Source organism: Sceloporus occidentalis, unplaced genomic scaffold (genome assembly GCF_023333645.1).
Source record: "Sceloporus occidentalis isolate IW3139 unplaced genomic scaffold, rSceOcc1.0.p SCAF_471, whole genome shotgun sequence".
In the NCBI taxonomy this organism is placed as follows: Eukaryota; Metazoa; Chordata; class Lepidosauria; order Squamata; family Phrynosomatidae; genus Sceloporus; species Sceloporus occidentalis.
In genome coordinates this window covers 100306-124165 of record NW_028317451.1, presented here as the reverse complement: position 1 = coordinate 124165, position 23860 = coordinate 100306, and the positions used below count along the sequence as shown (strand labels likewise).

General features: G+C 47.2%; 1 protein-coding gene across 1 annotated transcript; it reads right to left on the bottom strand.

The window, feature by feature from the left end:
- Nucleotides 1–1455: 1455 nt before the first annotated feature.
- LOC149271713 (tyrosyl-DNA phosphodiesterase 1-like) lies at nucleotides 1456–23659 on the bottom strand. Its single transcript, XM_089507182.1, has 16 exons — nucleotides 23652–23659; nucleotides 21356–21873; nucleotides 20878–20921; nucleotides 20589–20644; nucleotides 20075–20171; nucleotides 19457–19491; nucleotides 19034–19126; nucleotides 16441–16611; nucleotides 15778–15856; nucleotides 15538–15711; nucleotides 15284–15332; nucleotides 15021–15087; nucleotides 14545–14652; nucleotides 8449–8551; nucleotides 6762–6876; nucleotides 1456–1529 (listed from the first exon to the last, which is right to left on the bottom strand). The coding sequence occupies exons 1-16, from the start codon at nucleotides 23657–23659 to the stop codon at nucleotides 1456–1458; spliced, it is 1791 nt and encodes a 596-aa protein (XP_089363308.1).
- Between the last annotated feature and the right edge of the window lie 201 nt (nucleotides 23660–23860).

Genomic DNA, 23860 nt, shown 5'->3' with positions numbered 1-23860 from the left:
GCTTCATCCGAAACGTCAAATTTACTGAAACGTCTAAAGATGGCAAAGACGACGCGACATAAACATCGACTCAGGAAACCCCGGCCTGCCCTCTGATTTACCCTCATTGGGGTATTTACCGGATCCACCGGCTGTTTCCATAGCGAGAAGTCCGGCTTCTTCTCCCCTACCCCTAATTTCTACACCATGCGCCAAGATTGGGGGCAGGGCTAATAAATGGGAACCCTTATAATCTCTTGGTGCGGGTCCGCGCAGGTTGGCTCTTTTCGGCACAAAGTGATGGCCGACCCAACTGTCTGATCCTGTTCATATGACAGGAGAGATCACAGAAGGGTCCGAGAGAGGAGAGAGAGAGCGCCGCTTAGTTCCCGACACAGACAGCTGGTGAATATTTACTCTGATAAAGAGTTTGCGCGGCCAACGCTCGCAGCCTTCTGCTCTTATCTCTATACGATCGTTTATTTCCACGCATTCAATGCCAAAACTCGGGGATTAATCATTAAAAACACGAGGAATTATTCTTAGGTTTTATCAGAATCCAGGAACACAGGAGTGATAAAGGGCCATTGGAACACAGGAGTGATGGGAGTGATAAAGGGCCGTTGGAACCCAGGAGTGATGGGAGTGATAAAGGGCCATTGGAGCACAGGAGTGATGGGAGTGATAAAGGGCCATTGGAACCCAGGAGTGATGGGAGTGATAAAGGGCCATTGGAACCCAGGAGTGATGGGAGTGATAAAGGGCCATTGGAGCACAGGAGTGATGGGAGTGATAAAGGGCCATTGGAACACAGGAGCGATGGGAGTGATAAAGGGCCATTGGAGCACAGGAGTGATGGGAGTGATAAAGGGCTGTTGGAACCCAGGAGTGATGGGAGTGATAAAGGGCCATTGGAGCACAGGAGTGATGGGAGTGATAAAGGGCCATTGGAACCCAGGAGTGATGGGAGTGATAAAGGGCCATTGGAGCACAGGAGTGATGGGAGTGATAAAGGGCCGTTGGAGCACAGGAGTGATGGGAGTGATAAAGGGCCATTGGAACCCAGGAGTGATGGGAGTGATAAAGGGCCATTGGAGCACAGGAGTGATGGGAGTGATAAAGGGCCGTTGGAGCACAGGAGTGATGGGAGTGATAAAGGGCCATTGGAACACAGGAGTGATGGGAGTGATGGGAGTGATAAAGGGGCCATTGGAACGCAGGAGTGATGGGAGTGATAAAGGCCCTGAGTCCTTTCTTACTGAAGCTGGGAGTTGGTTACGAGACCCGACGCGCTCCACGACTCCCCGACATCTTTCAAATAACAGAAATAATGAAAATGTTCACGTATTTTACTGAAGATTCAAAAACATAAAAAAATTCTATTTCATTCTTTTGATCCAACGAAGAGGCGCCGAGAAAAACAAAAAGTCGAAGCCTCGTCAGAAAACCTCCCGGGGGTCCGAGGTCGGGGGGCTCTCACGACGGACACCAGATGTTCCCGTGCGTGTCGGGGGCGTTGACGTAGGGAATATTCCACACCCAGGGTCTGTCTGAAACACAAAACACAACAAGTCATCGTCACATGGAACGCTAACCGGGTGAAAACCCGCCGGCCTCGGAAACGGGGTGATCCTCGCAAACGGGGCGAGCCGCCGGCCTCATCAAACTCCAACTCTCTGCTCATTAACAGGAAGGCGGCCGCTGACCCATTGTATGATACGAATGCAACGTGGAGCGCTCCGCACGCATGTTCACACAGCACCGGATTAAAAAATATGCATTTTATTTCAACCGAATACCAAATAAAGTGTTACTTACCCAGAACCCGCCGGCAGATCGGCCCCATCCGGCCCCCGTCTAGTCGCCCGTTTCTCCTGCTGTAAAGACTCAAACCTTAATAAGTCGTTGGTCTCGTCTTAGATTCAGGAGCCGTATGTCTATCCCATGCATGTTTAACCCCCTCACTGTATTACCCTCTACCACTTCTGCTGGGAGGCTGTTCCACTATCTACCACCCTCTCAGTAAAGTAAAACTCAAACTGATAAAAAAAAAAAAAAAAAAAAAAAAGGATATTGATTATAGAAAAGGCATCCTTTGGACCAGGAACTAAGCGTCATGCTGGTTTTTTTTGCGTGTATCTAGGAGACGTCTCCTGCAGCTCGTTGTTCGGATACACGGTGCGCACGGAGAAGCTCTGATAGAGATCGCTGATATGATGCGGTTCACTAATTAATCCGGAACCACGGGCAGGAAAAGCCGGCTGTGCGACGGAACACAACCCGGTGAAAAACGTTTAATGCATCTACTGTCCAATTCCCTAAAAATAATGACCCAGAACTTGTGAATTCTGTCTTTTTCAGCACTTGGTGCCCAGAGTGTCCATTTATTTACAAACTCATTTTAACGAATCACAGTGACGGCGCCGGCTGACCCCCTGCCAAACTGCTCTGAGATTTACAGTGAGTGATAAAGGGCCATTGGAACACAGGAGTGATGGGAGTGATAAAGGGCCATTGGAACACAGGAGTGATGGGAGTGATAAAGGGCCATTGGAACACAGGAGTGATGGGAGTGATAAAGGGCGGTTGGAACACAGGAGTGATAAAGGGCCGTTGGAACACAGGAGTGATGGGAGTGATAAAGGGCTGTTGGAACACAGGCGTGATGGGAGTGATAAAGGGCCGTTGGAACACAGGAGTGATGGGAGTGATAAAGGGCGGTTGGAACACAGGAGTGATAAAGGGCCGTTGGAACACAGGAGTGATGGGAGTGATAAAGGGCTGTTGGAACACAGGCGTGATGGGAGTGATAAAGGGCTGTTGGAACACAGGAGTGATGGGAGTGATAAAGGGCCATTGGAACACAGGAGTGATGGGAGTGATAAAGGGCGGTTGGAACACAGGAGTGATAAAGGGCCGTTGGAACACAGGAGTGATGGGAGTGATAAAGGGCCGTTGGAACACAGGAGTGATGGGAGTGATAAAGGGCCATTGGAACACAGGAGTGATGGGAGTGATAAAGGGCCATTGGAACACAGGAGTGATGGGAGTGATAAAGGGCCGTTGGAACCCAGGAGTGATGGGAGTGATAAAGGGCCATTGGAACACAGGAGTGATGGGAGTGATAAAGGGCCATTGGAACACAGGAGTGATGGGAGTGATAAAGGGCCATTGGAACACAGGAGTGATGGGAGTGATAAAGGGCCATTGGAACACAGGAGTGATGGGAGTGATAAAGGGTCTCTGTACGTCTATGAAGAGATTCCATTCAAAATCAGCCGCTTCCAGCTACAACAGTCATTTACAGCATTAACCCCGTCTGTGCTGGATTTCTGATCCATTTCATGTTGCTTTAATAGACAAAGTCTGCTTTTTCTTCAAAAACAAGGACATTTCTAAGTGACCCCAAACTTTTGGCCGGTAGTGAGCGTGTGTACGTGTGTGTGTGTTTATGTGTATACAGATATATTTATTTTACACTTCTAATAAATATGATTTTATTACGATTCGGGGCTCCTGGAATTCTCCGCTAAGCCCCGTTTGTCTCCAGCGGGGTTCGCAAATAACAATCCTTCCTTTCCAGGAATAATACGAAGCTGGAAGCGTAAGGGGCGCTCGGCTGTAAACACGATGCCATTTCCACTCACATCAAACGTCGGCTGCTAATATTACTTTCCTTAACCCTTTAGGTTCCAGAGGGGTTACCAAAAACAAGAAAAACGTCCTCTTACCGGGGTAACGAGCACAGCGCTGGCCAGCGGCAGGATATTTCCCAAAACCTTGCAATCTAAAGCAAATTGGGAAGTTACTTTTCAGGAAAGGTCGGAGGTATTTTAAGGATGGGGTCATAGTATGACATCATTGCAAATCCCTCCGGAAACCCCAAAATATTGCATTCTATACATCATACATTCTGAATCTTTAACCCTCTTTGCGCCAGTGGCGTGACTACTCAGGCTCCAACTTCTGGACGGTTCGGATGAAGAGACTTTCCGTTGACAGCCGAGGGGTCCGCGCTTCCTCCGGCAGTCAAACTTCCCAAAGCTGCTCTTACGCAGAAGTAATAACGCGGTCGCAGCGCGATGGAGATCAGCGTTTACATCAGACGCCTCGTCGAAGCACCGGCTGGAGTCTCTTCACGCCGGTTATTAATAAAGAGAATCGAAATTCACCGCGTCTCCAACGAGCCGACGCTCACGGGGGGCGCTGGGGCTGAACAATCACAACGCAACTGTACAGAATGTTATTTCATGTTATGGAGGGAACTCCAGCCGACTCCTTTATTCCCCGAATCAGCTTAAATATATATTCTTAAAAATATCGCTTTTATTTTTTTACCCCAGTTTTTGCCCCATAATATAATGTTTTCAGCCGTTTATATGATTCTCACTCTGTTATCTGGGCCCCGATCTACTAAACATCCCGACTCCTTATCATACTGCCTGTGGGGAACAATAGAATGGCTCAGTCTTAATTACCCAGGTGGACTATCTGTCTAATCTAAGTCTATGGAGGAACAGACTTCATTAGCACTGCCATAAAGCATCAGCACAGTGTGGTGTTTGAGCCGAGAAACTGTATACAGCACTGGGGGGGGGGTTATATTACTGTATACAGCACTGGGGGGGGGTTATATTACTGTATACAGCGCTGGGGGTTATATTACTGTATACAGCGCTGGGGGGTTATATTACTGTATACAGCACTGGGGGGTTATATTACTGTATACAGCGCTGGGGGGGTTATATTACTGTATACAGCGCTGGGGGGGTTATATTACTGTATACAGCGCTGGGGGGGTTATATTACTGTATACAGCGATGGGGGTTATTAATGTATACAGCGCAGGGGGGTTATATTACTGTATACAGCGCTGGGGGTTATATTACTGTATACAGCGCTGGGGGGTTATATTACTGTATACAGCGCTGGGGGGTTATATTACTGTATACAGCGCTGGGGGTTATTACTGTATACAGCACTGGGGGGTTATATTACTGTATACAGCGCTGGGGGGGTTATATTACTGTATACAGCGCTGGGGGGGTTATATTACTGTATACAGCGCTGGGGGGGTTATATTACTGTATACAGCGATGGGGGTTATTAATGTATACAGCGCCGGGGGGTTATATTACTGTATACAGCGCTGGGGGTTATATTACTGTATACAGCGCTGGGGGGTTATATTACTGTATACAGCGCTGGGGGGTTATATTACTGTATACAGCGCTGGGGGGTTATATTACTGTATACAGCGCTGGGGGGTTATATTACTGTATACAGCGCTGGAGGTTATATTACTGTATACAGCGCTGGGGGTTATATTACTGTATACAGCGCTGGGGTTATATTACTGTATACAGCGCTGGGGGTTATATTACTGTATACAGCGCTGGGGGTTATATTACTGTATACAGTGCTGGGGGTTATATTACTGTATACAGCGCTGGGGGTTATATTACTGTATACAGCGCTGGGGGTTATATTACTGTATACAGCGCTGGGGGTTATATTACTGTATACAGCGCTGGGGGTTATATTACAGTTGCGCTGAAAGCCCGTCAGACGAGCTCCGCATTCCCGGTGTTCGCAGAGTGAATTTTACCTCCCACGGTCGCCAATTATTCTCCTTCCAGCGGGGACGACATTAACCCCGCATGCGCCAAAAACAAACGCCGCATCGTAGTAAAGGTTTCCACGCAATTAAAGAGGACCATCTACTAATTAAATATCTCCCTCACTCCTCCCACTGGTTCTCTCGTGGCCAATCGGCTTCCACCAAAAGGGAGGGGCAGCTTAGCGGGGAGGAGTAGTTGCACCTATCCGTTTTTTTTTTTTTACATAGAAGGTTGACTGCTTTTTTTTTTTTTCTAAGTTACATTTTAGCAGGACTTCTAGAAAATGAGATCTGTTTATTACATTTTTGACAATCGGCAAAAAAATTACGAAAATCCTATTTTCACCTACATGGAATAAAAAGGGAGAACCCCCCCCCCCCAAAAAACCCCAACACGTTCCAAAATGAAACATAATGTATCGCGAAGGCGAAAAACACTCAACCCAAACATAATGACTTCGGAATGAGAATCCATCCAATTTCCGCACAATCTCCCCAAATTGGCGCCCGGAATAATGTATTTTCTTTAATAACCTATCTGCTCTCAGAGCACCCATTCCCTGTCGCAGAAAGGTTGTAAAGACCCCAGACTGAGAGCAAAACGGGTTTTTTTGGCCAAGCCAGTGACATTAAATAAAAAAAATAACCCAAATCTGTAATTATCGGTTGGTAGCCGAGCGGCTTTTCCCTTAATGATCTCCTTTTATGCCCAGTCTGAGAAAGGGCTGCGCGGCGGCGTCAACCACAAGTACAGAGAAAGTTACGGGAAAAGGGGTTTCTTCGCGCTTTTCTGCCCGCACCGCGCGGCAAATCCCCGCAACGCGGCATTTGGGGAATAATTTGAATTCAAGGATGACAGACAGACAGACAGACAGACGCCATAATCTAAATCCCCAGGGTGAGATGGAATGGAAGGAAGTTTTACTTTACCAGAATGGTTGGATGTAATGTAAATTAGTTCCACTTTACTGAGCGGTTGGTAGATCAGTAGAACAGCCTCCCAGCAGAGGTGGTAGAGGGTATTAAACATGCATGGGATAGACATACGGCTCCTGAATCTAAGACGAGACCAACGACTGATTAAGGTTTGAGTCTTTACAGCAGGAGAAGCTAGACGGGGGCCGAATGGGGCCGATCTAGTTTACCCCGAGTGCTTGCTTACCTTTGCCGCTGTAACGTTCCGGAGGTAAGTCGTAGGGAACCGGGAAGCCGCTTTGGGGATTCTCGCTTTTAGCGTAGATGTTTTCTTTGACGCTGAACGTTCCCGTCTCCGAACCCTTTGGGGGGGGGGGGGAATAATAATATATATTTATAAAGAATAAATGAACGGCGACGCTAACCTAAACACTGCTACACGGGAAACAACGCTACAATCGCAAGCGGAACTGCGGATAACAACGGCCGTTGGAATTAAGATGAAAAGATAAAAGTCGGAGGTCGGAGCCTCGGTCACGGAACCGATTCCCCCCTCCGAACGGTAAAGTGATACGGAGATACGGACCCCGGAGATAAAAGCGGAGACCCCGGAGATAAAAGCGGAGACCCCGGAGATAAAAGCGGAGACCCCGGAGATAAAAGCAGAGACCCCGGAGATAAAAGCAGAGACCCCGGAGATAAAAGCAGAGACCCCGGAGATAAAAGCGGAGACCCCGGAGATAAATGGATTATTCTACGTTCGTTCCGCAGCATCTGAAGTGCGGCCGGCGTGCGGCCCCCACAGCTTCGCCTTCAGGGATCTCCGAGGGATCGAGACCAAGGAATGAATGTTTCATATATTCTTATTGAAGAGCTCAGTAGGGGCCCCATCGCGCCTCGCACATCGAGGACAGTAAGGGCCACCTGAACGCAAAGCAACTGACAATACGTTCACGAGGAAAAAAATCTGGAAATACCGGAGATCTGCGGGAAGGGAGGACGTTTATTTCCAGAAAGAGCCTTAAAACCATCTCCGCGTTCATTCAAAGCTCACACAAAAGAGCCAGAAAGGAACAAAAGGTCCTCTAAAAACTTACAGCCACGGCAATGATTTCCCCGAAGCGCAGGTTACACGGGTCAGGCGTAGCGCCGTTTAGTGGCACGGGCCCGTTTCACAGGGTTCGGGTATTTTACGTTTATTGCCCCGCGTTTTCTGATTGAAGCCCCCGTTATTTCTCATCGCGGCGACGGAACGGAGAATTCTATCCATTAGTTTCATCTCCTTCTCGATCCTCCAGGATAACGAGAAAGAATATTCCGGACGCTTTCTCTGCTAATTTCAATGGATACCATTAATATCATTAACGTCCGGACCGGCCGGCAGACGGGACGCGATCCGCCCGGCTAGTGATTACAGGGACGAGCCGGTCTTTCTAGCAGCGAAGGCGATGAATAAATCCAGCAGCTCAGCGCGGACCCCGCGAAATCAGAGACGGCGATTCCGTCGGCAGACGCTGCTCCGTTAACACGGCGGGTGGTCCTACCCCGCGGGTCTCCGTACGGCGGCTCCACGAAGCACGAGTTTATGCCGTTAAGACGTAAAGGAGCCCCCAAAGCAATAATCGTCTTGGTTGGACTCGGCATAAAAGCCACAGAAAAGCTGCGATTAGGAAATGAAAACGTTCGGCGGGCAGAGACCTCTAATAAACTAGGAATCTGATAATAGCCGTTTTTAACAAAAAAATAAATAAAATTAGATTTTAATCCTCATTATTGGCCGCCAGCCACGGACGATGCATGAACCTGGGATGCCGGAGCGAGGCATAAACGGTACAATAAGAATGAAAGTAAGAATGTAACAAGCCTTATAACGAGCGAGCGGATACGGGCCGGATACGGGGACCACACAGGATTTATTACAGGTTTCAACTTACGAAAGCGGACGGCAGGAATAAGACTCCCAGCTCGTAGGAGCGGATAAACATCTGGGCGCCGCTCTTCTCGAAACACCCCCACGCAGCTTTGGAGAGATTAGCGCTGGAAAAAATATTAGCGAATATATTATACATACGGCAGGGAACTTTAATACGTTTATATCCTAAAGAGGCGCAACGCACGCGCTTCTACGCAGGAGCGGAACGAAACTACATCTGGAACAACGCGTACGCGGCGGGGGGCTTTTACGTTACCGCGTGCCGATAGCCCTTTAAAAGCGAGCCGCGCCATTTCTGAAGTAATAACCGAGACCCCGGTGAATCACGGGGACCCCTTTACAGGATTTGGGGTGAATGCCAGTTATGGCCCATATTTAGGATCTGGTTGAAAGAGTTTTGTCGGATGAAATCTATCGCCTGTGTTTTGGGGTTCATCTAAACCTCCCTGCTTGGGGCTCATGGAAAGCTATAGCCCCCCCAGGACTACAGAAATAAAGGAAGGGGCTACGAGCCACAGATTGTTAGTTTTCTTGGCTACGTAGGGTTAAAGCCTTTGGTGAGCGGCGTCTCAATAACCAGCTCATCACTGCGGGGACGCGATCAGTTTAATGTTCCATGTAATATGTTGAATATATCACTTCTGAAGGCCCTCGGCCAGTAATAGTCCGTTCTGATCAAAGCACGCGGGACACGAGGATACCGGGCGGCAACAAAGCCACGTCCCGCTATCGGCCCTAATACGGGCGCTCGCTGGACGTGCGCGATAAGGGCTTTATTTTAATGGATGTCGGTTTTAAGGTTTGCATTGGGGGATTCACAGAAATCTAGATTTAAAGCTGCGGAGTTGGGGGGATTACTCAGTGGGACCATTTAATCCACGCAGTGATTCCGTGACTCCGCTCAGACGCTTGTTTGATGTACGAATTAAAGGCCTATAATCACAACCCGATACGGACGGCTCGCGTGGTTAACGGGCTCCAGCCTGCGCGCTATTTAATTCATCGAGCCCATCGATGTTGCGATAGATCAGAGCGGTCTCCGACGCGACTCCCCAGTTGGCGCGGGATAAAAAAGCCTTTCCTCTCTATAGGAATTAGGGTCTTGGTCTACGGGGAGCTTCACTCCTCAAGTCCCGCATCACACATAAAAGCATAATAATGATGGCGTCAGGAACGGCCAATGTCAGGGCTGAAACACCCGACCGGATACGGCTCGGCGCGGCAGCAACCAGTAAGAAACCAGTTTCCCCGTTTGCCATTTCTCAGTGAAAGTCCTTCCTCGGGGCAGGACCAGGGAGGCAGCCAGGGGCAATTTCCAGGTCAGGTTTAGGGCACCAATCCCCCAAATATACCAGTCAAGGCGAGGACCCCAGTCTGTTAATAATCATGATACCCCCTCAGCACGTAGTTCGACCATCGATAAGGACATGGGACGATCCCCAGATACCCCACACCCCAATATTTACTTATTTGTAGGACATGTAATAATAATCTAACCATCGCACAAGTGTTTTAAGGTTTAAGATATTTACTACGTAGCGGATTTGAAGCATGGCACCCGGGGGCTCCATTTAACACATCCCTGCCAGGACAAAGTCAGCATGCGCTCACTGCGCCCCCCCCCCCACAATGATCCGAGTCGGAGAAAACAGATCGATCTGCGGGCTGCTTTCCACCAGAACATCTTTCATGTCAGACAGAGGTAAGCGAGAAACATAAATCATGACGAGCAACGAGCAGGAAGAAGGACCCAGAACCGGTGCAAACGCACAAAGCAAACCCTCTGACACTAGCCGGGGCGATTATCACTTTGCCCAACGCATTAACTCCGGACTAACCCTCGGCTTGGCTGGAGGGCTGTGTAAACACTACGGTCTTTAACGGATGGAAGAAATCATTAGGAAGCGGGGTCAGAAAGTTTCAATCCTTCTGAGACAAGCGATGGAAACTCGCTCGATTCTTTTAAGAACTCAGCCGAAGGCTTTACGACAGAGAACCACGGGGCAGATGCCCTATAAATAGCTGCGCTCTGCCCCGCTACTGCCACTCATAAACTAGGACTGCTTCGATAAGCCAGGAGCTGCCGCGCAGGAGAAGGAATGAGAAGAAAAATCACCGACACTTAAAGGGGCTCTCCCAACCCAACGCATGTGATAGCCGAGAGGGGTCCCCAGCAAATGTATGGGGGGGGGGGGGATTCTGCTTGATTTGGCAATGGGAGGAAAATCAAAGCTCTTCTCCGTATTTTTTTTATTCTAGATTATCTACGGTTTTGTTTGCCGGTCACGGAGAACATAGAACCCCCGATAAATAAATCAAACAGCCGCGCATGTCGGGAGATCCATTGTGAGCCCGGAAGGCCATTTTCTTTTATTTGGCTCTGTGGCGTCACATTGTATCGGGCCGGGAATATATCTCGAGTTTACGTAGACGTCGTGTCCCGATCATCCAAACCTTCTGAACGTTGGGCACGAAGAAGGGACCTCGCAGGTCATGCTGAGATCAGGGCTGCCCAGCCTCGAGGATGTGTAATAAGAATAATAAACGGGTTCCACTACTTGTTTTCAGGGCCGGATCCGCAGAATTCCGAGCCCGTTCTACGTCTCCACTCGGCATTCTACTCTATAAAGGTTCCTCCACTAAAAGTTATCGCTAAGACACACAAAAGCTTTGAAGACCTCAGAGGTCTCATCTTCTCTGGACCATTAACTTTTGTGCTAAATATTTGTGGGGGGGGGGGCATGGTTTGGGTTCTCGGAAGGAGTAATGCGGTTGATTAATTTGGTCTTATTCAGTGAAGACCACACATTAAAGTAATTAAGCCTCCATTAGTTGCTGGATATGATTTCCCTGTAACAGAGGATCACTTCTTTCACGAGACGCGGAGGCTGCGCATGTTGCTTTGTGTGTGGACGATTCATTAGATGTACTCGAGAGTTCAAAGGAATTCAGCCGAGCGTGAGGAGCGTCTTCCGCAGAAGGCTTTTAAAGCACCTGATTGATGACATGAAGCAGAACGGGGTTCAGGGGTCGGAAAACTCCACACTAATGGCACCGGCTTTTTCCACCAATTCTGAGCCAAACAAAGCAAGTGTGAAGTTAAAAGAGCGACCGGAATGCTCAACAAAGCTTCGGCCGAGTCGGGGTCATCTTCTGCTTCGTTACCAAGAGCACGAGAGGCAGAGTTCGGCCGCGTCTGATCTAAGAGAAAGAAGAAGAACCCCGAAACGTGGAAGAGTTGTCTCAGTAGGGTCCCCGAGGCTGTGAAGACCTCACTATATCCACACAAAGCATATATCAAACATCTAAAACATCTGTCTTAAGACTTTGTGATGATGTCATGACGATGTTATTACTGTATCATCATGATGATGTCACAAAGACAGATCAAAGAACAAGAACCCCCTGTACTCATCAGTATTACACACAAGGGGTAATATTATATATATATATATATAATCATACTAATCATTCCAGACGTGGAACGTTAGCAGGATAGGTAACAGGACACTGGAAATAAATGGTTTAACCCAAAAAAGAATACCAACCCCCCCCAAAAAAAAACCCCAAATAATGCAGGTGTATATCTTGTTTATTTCTATTAGCTAGAAAGAGCGAACCGCAAAAAGTAAAACTGTTAGAAGTTCTAACACTTCGAACCAATCAAACGCTTACTCACGTCTCACGAGAACCCCCGCGATTTAAGACGGCAAAAGGACGCCGGCTCGGTGGTCCGGCAATTAGAGGACTCCCACCCACCCGAAGCCAAAGCCCTCTCCGCAGGGGTAAAGTCAGCAGGCTGGTTGCTAAGGAACCGTCACAGAATTTCCCGCGGCTGGCATTGACGGGGTGCAGAGGAAAGAAGGAAAAAGTGCAGTAAAGTGGGACACGGACGTTCTTCCAGTAGAACGCATACAGAGCCATAACCAGCTTTCATTAACCCAATTAACACTAGGGGGTCAGGAAAGCCCCCCAGAGATGTCCCCATTCCCACCGGTCTAGAACAGACTGACTTGGTGAGGTTTACGGAATATAACCGACATTCTAACCGTGCTTCGAACAGTCGAAGAAGAACGCGCCTCCAATCGCCTTTCTTCAGCAAGCAGCCCATCTTATAAGCCCTGTGACGTACTATTAAGAATCCAGAATACCCTCCTTAACCCCCCACTGAAGAAACCCAACTAACTTCGCTTTGACGGTTCGACTAGGCAACGGCCTCTAGTATTCACGTTCATATTAACAAAGCCCTGACCCTACGACTAGTTGATGAGGGCGATTTGTCTCAGCAGGAGGCAGAAATGCTGTAAAAGGGTGATTTCTGACCTCGAGGGGCCCGAAACGCTTACAGTGTTTGGTCTCTCTGAGTGCAGAAGCGTTCAATCTGGTGCTTAGAACTCGCGAGTCCGTCTCTCACCTGTTGGCAGGTCAGGGACGGATGAATTAGGGGAAGGTTATATCGGCGTTAGGACGTCTCTTTATAAAAGGTTCCCTAATATAAGGTAGAGGAGCGTCGATGATCTGGGGGTCCCAGGTGGGCAGCCGTTCCCAGTCATACAGCCTTAAGCTTGTTGATCGAATGCATATTTCTCTGAGATCTTATACAAAGTGACTTTAATCTCTGCCTCCTACCAACCTGCGCGGCCGACGCGCCGATAACGAGCCCACAACACTTCACGGGAAAAAGGCTTATTTTCCCTTCTTTTAAAATCTTTCAATTAGAAAAAAAAAACTAAATATAGGCATTTTAAATGAAGATCACAGAAAGCAAGCAGCAGCCATCGCCATGGAAACTACTGTAGACAGTTACATCGTCTTTACGATAAGGGCATAGGGAATAGTGGTTCTTAAGCAGTTGTTTGGACTGCAATTCCTATCACCCTCAGAGCACTAGAGGCCCCTGCAGAAGTACAGAGGATCCAGTACCGGGGAAAGGCTCTAAGCCCATGCACACCAGGCTGGATTCTGACTCCCATCATGCTTAGCATGCCTGAGGTAACTAGTAAACAGTTAAGTATTCACTGAATGTGCGGCTTCACACATTCCAGCTCCGCCAACATTGTGGGGGGGTAAGTCCTAAACCCCCCTGGAAAACATACGCAGGAAGGGCTCTTATTCATCTAACGGGAGCGTTTTCCTGTCGCTTGCTGCTGCCTTCGATCGTGGAATCACGGAGCGGCCGCGGGGCTGTAGGTTAAGGCAGGTACTTTAAGATGCTTTCTTCGTTCGCGAGACCGTCTAGGACTGTCTAACGGTCTCTTTAATCGTTTTACCTGCAGAAGGATAAAAATGTCCTTCTTTCCAAAGGCTAAACCCTTTAACCCCCTCGCCCCGGAGACCCCGCTATTACTTCGCAGCTCACCGCTGGCCTCATTCACGCCGGTCCGGGAACCCCGCAGAGTGTTTGATGCTATAACTCTCGTGGTTCCATCAGGAAATTCTCCATGTTGGGCGACGAAACCTGTTGGCGTAGCTTAGCAACAGGGGGTTTTAATCTGCTCCAGACCCGGAACGCTTTAACCCATTTAACCCTCAAATATCTGATCTATATGCACAGAAAAGATGCCGTAACAATGCTGTATCCCATAAAACAGCTCGCTAGCGCAGCAGACGCCAGGACGTGTCAGAGGTTGGGGCGCGGATACTAAACAGCGCTGTCGTGAAAGGTCCACGGAACGCATTCATCTTTCCCGACGCATCAACTGGGATGGATTTTATTTTATTGTTTCTCAGATTCGGTTCTGCCAGCCGGGCCGCTGTAGAATTTTAACGACCTTTAGCCTTGGCGGAGGTTTTATCGGGTCAGGTAGTATATGAGGCCATAACCGCTAACCCTAGTTGGACAGCCGGGTTAAACTTATCGTGGTTATATATTCCGCATGAGCTGACCTCTGCCTGAAAGATTTGAAGCAACTCCCTATTTTGGAATAGAGGGGCTTGGATGCGGCCGCCATAAAGACCACTGGCCCTTTCGACGTAAGAGTAATTCAGCGCACGCTCACGCCAGCCCACCTCTCAAAAACCTCCGTGACGGGGCGGCATGTCGCGTCAAGAGATACGATCATTACGGAAACCCCATACCATGCATTTCTTAATTTACCTTGTTACTAAAAACCAGGCGAGTTCCTGGAAATCGGGAGAGGTCCTCATGTACGTCTTGATGTGAGGCATCGCGTTGCTGCGGCCGGACGTCTCTGCTTTCCACCTGCTGTAAAGACAATTAAAATGGGCCAGACGAGAAGAAAGAAGAAGTACCAACCTCAACCCGCAAGCCTGGCATCCGAAGAGCTTCTCCTAATACAATTAGGCCACCCAACACCCAGCACCACTAAACTTAAATAACTAGATGAAAAATGTTAAATTAGGTCTTTTAAACAGGAGTCCTTTATCTCCTAAATAACACGCAGCCATTAGAGAGCAGAAGAGAGACCGCTGTCATCGTCTTACTACATCATGAATATATATATATATATATATATATATATAAAACACACACACATATATATATATATATATATTTGTATATTTGAGTTATTTCACTAGCAGGCAGAATAATTCCAGAAACGGGTTGCTTACTGGAAGTAGGAATGTAGCCACGGCTGTTTCTGTGCCGTCTGGATACCGTATGGCAAGGAGCCACCAGCTAGAAGAAAAAAATGGTAACGAGAATATGATAATGGCATGATTAGACCTCAGCAACACGCTAATATCGTACACGGGAAACATGAAAACAGAGACACGGGCCGGATTATGCGTAGCCATCCAGATCTCCACTGCTGCTGAGGGTCATGGGAGTTCTAGTTATAGCGCCTGCTGGGAGTTGGATCTATCGGGCTTACCTGGATATCCCTCCAAACTGGTTCTCACGTTATCCACCGACGGGTAGATCTGGAGATGGAAGAAAAGGACAACTAATTAAGGGATCCAGGATTTACTCAACGATTAACTGCAGTGACCAGGATTCCGGGTGTGAAAAGGTTACATTTACACCTCCTCCTCTATGTTCCTTTCCAAACCCTTTAAGCCCCAGACGGTATCATTTCTCCCGGTGATTATGCTCCTACCCTAAAGTCATAGACCAGGCAGGACTTACCAGGAGGAGGGGAATATCCGCCTTCACGCCTTTTCCCAAAGTCCCGAGACTTTCCCTGAACTCGGAGTGCAGCCACTTGGTCTTGTCGGCCCCCATGGACCCTATGCTTGAAAACTGTCCGATTACGGGCCAGTCCTGCAGCCCCGGGAGGGGCGACGTGTGTTCTCTTAAAAGCTACACAAACAAAACAGGCTTAGTTAATGGAACGGGGGCCGTGGGATCTTCGTGGCTCTTTGTTACCTTTCGCAGACGCAAGTGACCCCATTTTTCTTTTTCGACGCCCTGGAATCTCCCTGGTGTCGAGCCGACGAGGTACGCCCTGCAATCACATTTCACAGGCGGTTAGCGTTTTTCCTTTAACTCCACGTTTCACACGCTCTGTGCCTGTGAAAAAAAAGTTCAATTACAATCTATTATTAACTCAACTGACAGACTTTTAACCGATTACACCGCTTTCCATCAGAAACGGTATCCGAGTTCACGCTACTTAATGCCGAACAGCCTTCTAGAACATTCCACCGGTCTAGGTTACGGATCCAAAGCAATCGAGGTGAAACATTTAAAAAGGGGTCACCGTGGAATCCAATGGAATGATCCAAGGGAATGATCCAATGGAATGGGCCAATGGAATGATCCAATGGAATGATCCAAGGGAATGATCCAAGGGAATGAGCCAATGGAATGATCCAAGGAAATGAGCCAATGGAATGGGCCAATGGAATGATCCAATGGAATGGGCCAATGTTAATGCGATAAGATCACAAACGTGCTTTATACATATGGGTGACCCGGCGATGCTTATGGAAGCCACGTTGGTGATCAGGCCCCATTACCTTCTTTTGGCAGCAGTTCAGCGTGAATACTAAATACGATGGCGGCCCCCCAACCGCCCCGCTCACAGACCTGGTCTCCGAGAGGTCGTGCTGTTTGATGATATCCATCCATTCTCTCAGGGTTGGCGAGTTGTAAGAAGCTAAGTAGGATATGAGATCAGCCCTGAAGTTTGTCGCTGATTCTCCTGCAGAAATCGAGGCTCCTTCTTGTATCCGACGATATAAAGGACTCAGCCAAATCCTGGGGGGAAAAATGCAATCGTTAACGCGTTTCCCAACGGCGAGAACGAGGGCGCAACTCGCTGCGTTAATGGCGTGTAACAAGCCGCCTGTGTGTTAAAGGAGTTTAGTCTCCTGTTCTGATTAAACTAACTTCTGCCTTAGAACTTCTTTCCTGCACTGCATTACAAATAGATTTATGTGTATACACAGCAAAATAATTTATCCGTAACAGAATAAATAAAATATATACACTACTGTTCAAAAGTTTGGGGCCACTTAGAAATGTCCTTGTTTTGGAAAGGAAAGCACATTTTGTCTATTAAAATAGCATGAAATGGATCAGAAATCCAGCTCGGACGGGGTTAATGTTGTAAACGACTATAGTAGCTGGAAACGACTTTTAATGGAATCTCTTAATAAGCGTGCAGAGGCCCTTTATCACTCCCATCACTCCTGTGTCCCAATGGCCCTTTATCGCTCCCATCACTCTTGTGATCCAATGGCCCTTTATCACTCCCATCACTCCTGTGTCCCAATGGCCCTTTATCACTCCCATCACTCCTGTGTCCCAATGGCCCTTTATCACTCCCATCACTCCTGTGTCTTCCAATGGCCGTTTATCACTCCCATCACTCTTGTGATCCAATGGCCCTTTATCACTCCCATCACTCCTGTGTCCCAATGGCAATTTATCACTCCCACCACTCCTGTGTCCCAATGGCCCTTTATCACTCCCATCACTCCTGTCTTCCAATGGCCCTTTATCACTCCCATCACTCCTGTGTCCCAATGGCCCTTTATCACTCCCATCACTCTTGTGATCCAATGGCCCTTTATCACTCCCATCACTCCTGTCTTCCAATGGCCCTTTATCACTCCCATCACTCCTGTCTCCCAATGGCCCTTTATCACTCCCATCACTCCTGTGTTCCAATGGAGTTTTAAAGGCTAATTGATGGTTAGCCTTTATAATTACGTTACAGCCAGAAATGTCCTTGTTTTCCATGAAAACAGCTCAGTGACCCAAGACATATATATATATATATATTTAAATATATATAGTTAACTTAAATTTAGGAAATTAAATACTTAACCGGGTTCTAGGGAAATCTGGACAGACAATCATAAAGCTTTTCTCATGAAAATTAAATAATCTACATATTCAGAAGAATACAACGTATCAGAAAACGATCTTAAATTTAATAACATACCTGGAGCGGAAAATGCCGTTTTTGTTACAGAAACCGATAATTTTCTTTTTTGCTTGTTTTACCCCGATACGAGTGACTGACAAGTTAGTATATAAACAATAATTTCACATCTTATTTGAAAGGAATATAGGCTGGTCTGCGTGGCAGCGCTTAGGGAAGTTTTGTCTGATTTTCTCTGGTTTATAATAATAATGATACACTTTAGTAGCCAACGACAATTCTTCTAAACTGCAAACTTTTAAGGGGCCCTAAGCACCCGAATATAAAAGCTTTCCTATCATGCAGAACTGGTTGGCAGATCGGCCCCATCCGGCCCCCGTCTAGTCGTCCGTTGCTCCTGCTGTAAAGACTCAAACCTTAATTATTATCGTTGGTCTCGTCATAGATTCAGGAGCCGTATCTCTATCCCGCGCATGTTTAATACCCTCACTGTATTGAGGACAATGTAATGGAATTATTGCTTTGGGTTCTTCATTCTTCCTGGTGATAAAACGGTTAAACGTAAAGCCAGAGCATCGCTGTTATAGCACAAGGACAAATGTACAGGAAGAACGCACCTGTGCGCACGAAGCAAGAGACAAGACGGGCAGGAGAGGGCAGCGAGCGGCATTATACGCAGCCACAGCTCGCAAGAGAGAAGAGGAGAAAGCTTTTAGACACAACAGCCATCAAGGTAAAGAGCTCGCAGGACAATGAAGATCTGAGCACAAAACACTCACGGGGAGGAAGAGTGCACTCCCCGAGGGGAAGAAAAACTCAAGACCAAGAACACGGTCTAAAAAATGAAAGGATCCACACAAAAGCTGTACACGTCTCCGTGTATTAATGCGCTCGCTTCCAGGAGACGAACAGCCCGGGCGCCGGCCACGTACGTCACACGTCTTCAAAGGGCCGGCTGCCTTCTTATAGATGGATCAGGAGCGTTATCAGGAGTACCACGCGCCGCGGGGAAATCTCATCGCTATTTTATTGTTTATCTTTTTCTATGTTTTTTTTTTTTTTTACATTTTTTTTAAAGCTTTAGGATTTACACAAAAGTTTTTATAACTTATTGCCAATGGTTTCCAGAATTTATTTTTTTACGGGATCACCTTCACTAACGTCCGTCTTGGACTTCTCTAACAACTAAACAATTAAAAACAAACCCCAAAACTCTAAGCACAGGACACGCTGCTTTTTAGGGGGTTTTGTCTAAAAAAGGTTCTGATCAGTGTTTTTTTTTTCCAGTACCCCTGTGTTTTCTGGTCCCAGTCTCCGTGAATGAGGTTGCTGGTGTGGATCACGACTCGGAGCCCTTCTTTGTAGAGAAGTAACATCATTTTCCTTCAATAAAACAAAAAAAAACAAAACTGGGTAAAATATTCTGCATTCAGATTCCCACTGGAATGCGACTGTACAGTTTACAAAGAGTTAAATACGTTAAAATCGCTACTAAGGCAGTCCCAATGACATCGAATCCAACACGTAGGTGAATACAAGAGCTAACGTTCCATGATAAACGTCCGGAGGTCTTGTGCCAGGACGAGAGCAGGGCAGTAACTTTGGTTTGGTGCAATTCTGTAGCATTTTTATTTTTTTGGGATTGTATGTTTTTATTCTGCTGGCCCCCGGGAGACGTATTTACATCTTTTCTATACGTATAATAGAACTTACGTGTGGTGAGTCCCAAACGCAATGTCCAGCTTGGCCTGGGTGGGGGGGGGTATAATAAAAAGAATTAGTTTGCATCACAGGTCACTATAACGCCATCTAGAGGTCATCTGAGATAATGCCGCACGGGCAGCTTACAGGCAGCACGGGACAGACGGCGGGGTCTGCTTTTAGTACATTATTGAAGGCTACAAAGACTAAGGAGTGCGATTCCTGTTAGCGACGCAGAGCTGACAGAGTGGGGTATAATCAGAGGGACCCCTGAGGTGTTAAAAGCTGAAGTGACCCTACGTTTAACTCTATGAACTCTTGGTAGCTAAAAGATATCCCTTGGCTGGTTATCTTGGAGCGGAAACAGAAAGTTTAGAGAATGTCTTTGATGAAAAATATCGACACGATATAAAGTTGGAAGGTTGAAGAGTAAAGGCGGAAGGCGCCTGGAACAGCCTTTCAGCAGACACGGTCCGGATAAATTCTCGAGGCAAACAACATATAATAAGAGTCATCGGCTGATTAGAACTGATGGGAGGATTAGCACAGCTTAGTAAAAAGGGCCCCATGGTTATTTTTTTCAAAACAAAATTAGTGAAAAACGTAAAAGAGTTGGAGGCGCGATCATACCTGGCACAAGCGAATGTTTTCATACGGGTGCGCAGCCTCGTGCAGCTTCGCTTTCGATTCTTGTTTTTCACCGTGTACGACGAGTAACGGCTTCTTCCTTTTACAGAACAGACAGAGCGGGTTTGGGGGTCTCTCCACCCGGATTTAAGACACAGAATCCCCCCCCCCCCCCCCGCATTTACATTAAAAACCATCCCTGCCGGCTCAGCAGAGCGGATTCGCGGAGCCGCTCAGAATACGCGGGGTTTTTTCCGCTCGGTCACAGAAGGGAAGGAGTCGTACAGGGCTGAGATAGCACAACTAGCAGACACAGATAACACTAATACAGGCCACTTCGAGACCGTATGACGATTAAAAAAGTAAACAATAGTTATTTAATTTGTATTTATTTACACAACGTCTTTTGCTTTCAGTGTGAAACACGAGGTCGGCACAAATTGCTGCCGGTTACAACATTTTAAAGTTGCTTAAAGCTAAAACTATATAAATAAGATGAAAAAGGAAAGCGGCTCACCTGAACTCCTCGGGGTACTGCTTCACCAGCCACGGCACGTCTATGCAATAGTTAAACTTTTAAAACACAAAGTAAAAAGAGCTCGGTGAAGAGACGATGCCGAGGAGCGCCTTGCTAAAAACACACATCAGGGCTGTTGGCGTGAGACGGATCACGGGTCCCCAACATACACAACAGGGCAAGACTGAGCATACGCGATCCAAGACGCCATTGAATTCTCGGGACAGCTGGGTGCTATATCTGTCCAAATCAGTGAAACAAGAAAAAAGCCTCGGCAGCCGACACTCACCTGTACGGAGGACTCCAACGTACCATAGAGAGGAGATAAAATATCTGTAGGGAGCAAACGAGATGCGAGGATCAGATATTCTATCCCAACAACCCACATGTAGCACTCGTGCCGGGAACCACGGCCCTTGGAGATCCGGTACCCATAAAACTCACTTATTTATGTCTTATTAAAAGACACGTTTATGATTTCAGTGTAAAGTGTGAAAATCCCCTGATAGAATAATAAGTATTTGTTAACCGGCTTCACTCTTTGATACAATTCAGGTGAAACCCCCCCCGGCCAACGCAGTGAAAAGATTCCGCTTGGGGCATGAAGCTGGAGTCAGAAGGGTCGGCGTAGGAAAGCATTTTATAACGGGCAGTGCGTTCGCATCAAAATGTTTAAACTCTCTCCCTGGAAACAAGGTGAGGGTCTCATAGATAAAAAATATAAAATAAATTAAATAAATTATCATAAATACTGGTACCTTCCTTACCTTTTATGTGGAGAGCCCCAAAATTGTACTTGGGTTTAATCCCCCTGACTTTTGTGAGGTAGAAGCAGAAGGGTTCTCCAGCATGCAGGAGGTCCCACGGATCCTGAGAGTCACTTGGGGTCTTATACTTGTCCTGTCTGCTCGTGCTCTGCCCTCTTTCATCGTCCTGAGTTTGTGGTGGTCTTGGTTCCCTCCCCGGTCCCTCTCTTTCTGCTTTAATCTTCTGGGATGGCTTTGATTCGTCGTCGCTACTCGACAGGCACCAACCTGAGTCGTCTTTATCGAGTTTCAGTTTCTTTACAGGCGACTGGCGAGTTCCTTGTTCCTCCTCTTCGAACCTCACCGGGTTCGCCTTTCTTTTGTGGGAAGCCTTCCTGGCTTCGGAGCAGCTGTACCGGGGCAAAGGGCCCAGGCTGCCTCTGGTCGGTGACCGGGACGGCTTTCCGCTTTCCTCTGGTTCATCATCGCTGCTAGACAACGTCCATTTACCGTGGTTACTCTCCTGGGAGTGTGTAGCCCTTTCCGAAATAATAAAACAATATACACATGTAAATCAGCGAGAATTAACTAAAAACAGGATTTCACAAGAAATCTATATCTATAAAACCCAATATTGTTTAATAAAATGTGGAGCGCGGCTGCTACCAAAATGTATCACCGTGATGACCCATTAGGATAAATCAGCATCATAATATCCTAAAGCTGCTGTTCCATCTACTCTACTTCATTTAAGACTTTTATACCTAAACGCATCATTAGACGTCTAATCGCTAGATCCGTGAATGTCAAAATCCTTCCCGTAATTATTCATCCATTTATAATGTTATTCATGTTTTCTTTATGCCACGAACACTTATCATGTAACACAAACTCACGCACTGACAGGTTGTTGCCACGGAAACCAGGAAAGCCTCCGTGCTGGTTTTATGTTGATTAAACCTTCGGCGGAGGGAATCATTTGACAGGCTCTGCAAAGGCAATTAACGTTTTGTCGAAGTGGAACGGCACCTTTAATCGTCTCCATCGCTGACATCAGAACTTTCATTTGCATTTGAAATCCCAAAGTAACCCGACTAACAGCATCAAACCTCCCCCTGACTATCATTTTAATAACAAGCATCTGTTTCTGTGCATAATTCACTCCGCGGAGAAGCAAAATAATGTTCAGGATTTGCTGCACCATCTGCCGGCGTCTTTACAGAAACTCTGCCAATCGGTAATTGGTCCCAGCGGCATGCGCAGCGCAGAATAATCCCCCCCCCCACAAAACCGCAACGTGACTATCACTGTATTACCCTCACCACTTCTGCTGGGAGGCTGTTCCACTTATTCTCTCCTCCAAGCCGGACAGATCCCTTATATCCTACAAACCAATCGACACTATAGTTGCCCTCCTCTGAGGGCTGTTTTTTCAACGGCACAACAGCCGGGACCCCTGAAGCGCAGACCTACAGCTCGTCCGATAATCTCCATAATCTTCAAATAAATGCCGCTTTTGATTCTGCGCAGCAAAGGTTCATGGGAATCGTAGTTTGCAAACGGCCGAAAGTCTGTACCGGATCCCGTGCGGGTTTACGTCCAGACTACAGATAAGCAACCGAGGCCAAATTAAGCTCGAATATATGGGAGATTATTATGTATTGTTTTATATAGCGCCATCATATTCCGTAGTGCTGCACAACAGGATATACATTTAATGCTGAAAGAAAACAAAATGCAGACACTTTGATAATAGGAGGTCTGGACTATTTCATTAAATGTTTTATTTATATGAGATCAATGCTCGATAACATTCTCTTCCATTATTTCCCAAGGATATTTGTGCCATCGACGGCTGATAACAAAAAGTTATAGCCAAAAACGCGTATAATCAAGTTTACTTTATTGCTAATAATACACAGATGGTTATCATGCGTCGGGTCCCAAACACAACACGCTCCCAACTCTGACATACGGGGCCACTCTCCATGCCAACCAACACGTCAGCTCACCCAAGAGGGGGCACTTTTGTTTTAGTGGGTGTGGTTAGAGGTGTGACTAGGGCGGGGCTATTAGTGTACCTCTGTGGGGCATTTAGAAGAATAATGGGTTTTATTTACCCCGTTTAATTTATAAAGCCGTTTTTGACCTCCTAGAAAAGAGGGGGATCAGGGGAGGAGAGAGGGGCATCAGGGGAAGGACAACGTGCAAGGGACCAAAAAGGGACTGGGCAAACTGGACATGGGACACCTGTCAGCTATGATCCCCCTGTCACACTGCTCAAACTCCCCACCCCCTGTCTCTGTTTCCCGGTCACCTGTGCATTCTGCGTCTCAGCTGCACATGCGGCTGCGATCTGATGACGTCACATGTCGGCGCAGGGAAACGCGTCAAAGGAAGGACTGCTGCTGTCAGCTGTAGCCAGTAGAATGTAAACACTTCGACTGCGTCATCACCCCTGACCAATCCGCGGCCTCCTCTTTTTGTGGCGGGTGGTTTGGATGTGTCTCGGTTTCTATGGTAACG

Excerpts from the sequence above, each read along its gene's own strand:
- LOC149271713 (XM_089507182.1), bottom strand. Across the intron at positions 15,712-15,777 it reads GTCACTTGCGTCTGCGAAAG|CTTTTAAGAGAACACACGTC; the intron begins GTAACAAAGAGC and ends TTGTTTGTGTAG. Across the intron at positions 6,877-8,448 it reads TATTCCTGCCGTCCGCTTTC|GGTTCGGAGACGGGAACGTT; the intron begins GTAAGTTGAAAC and ends CCCCCCCCAAAG.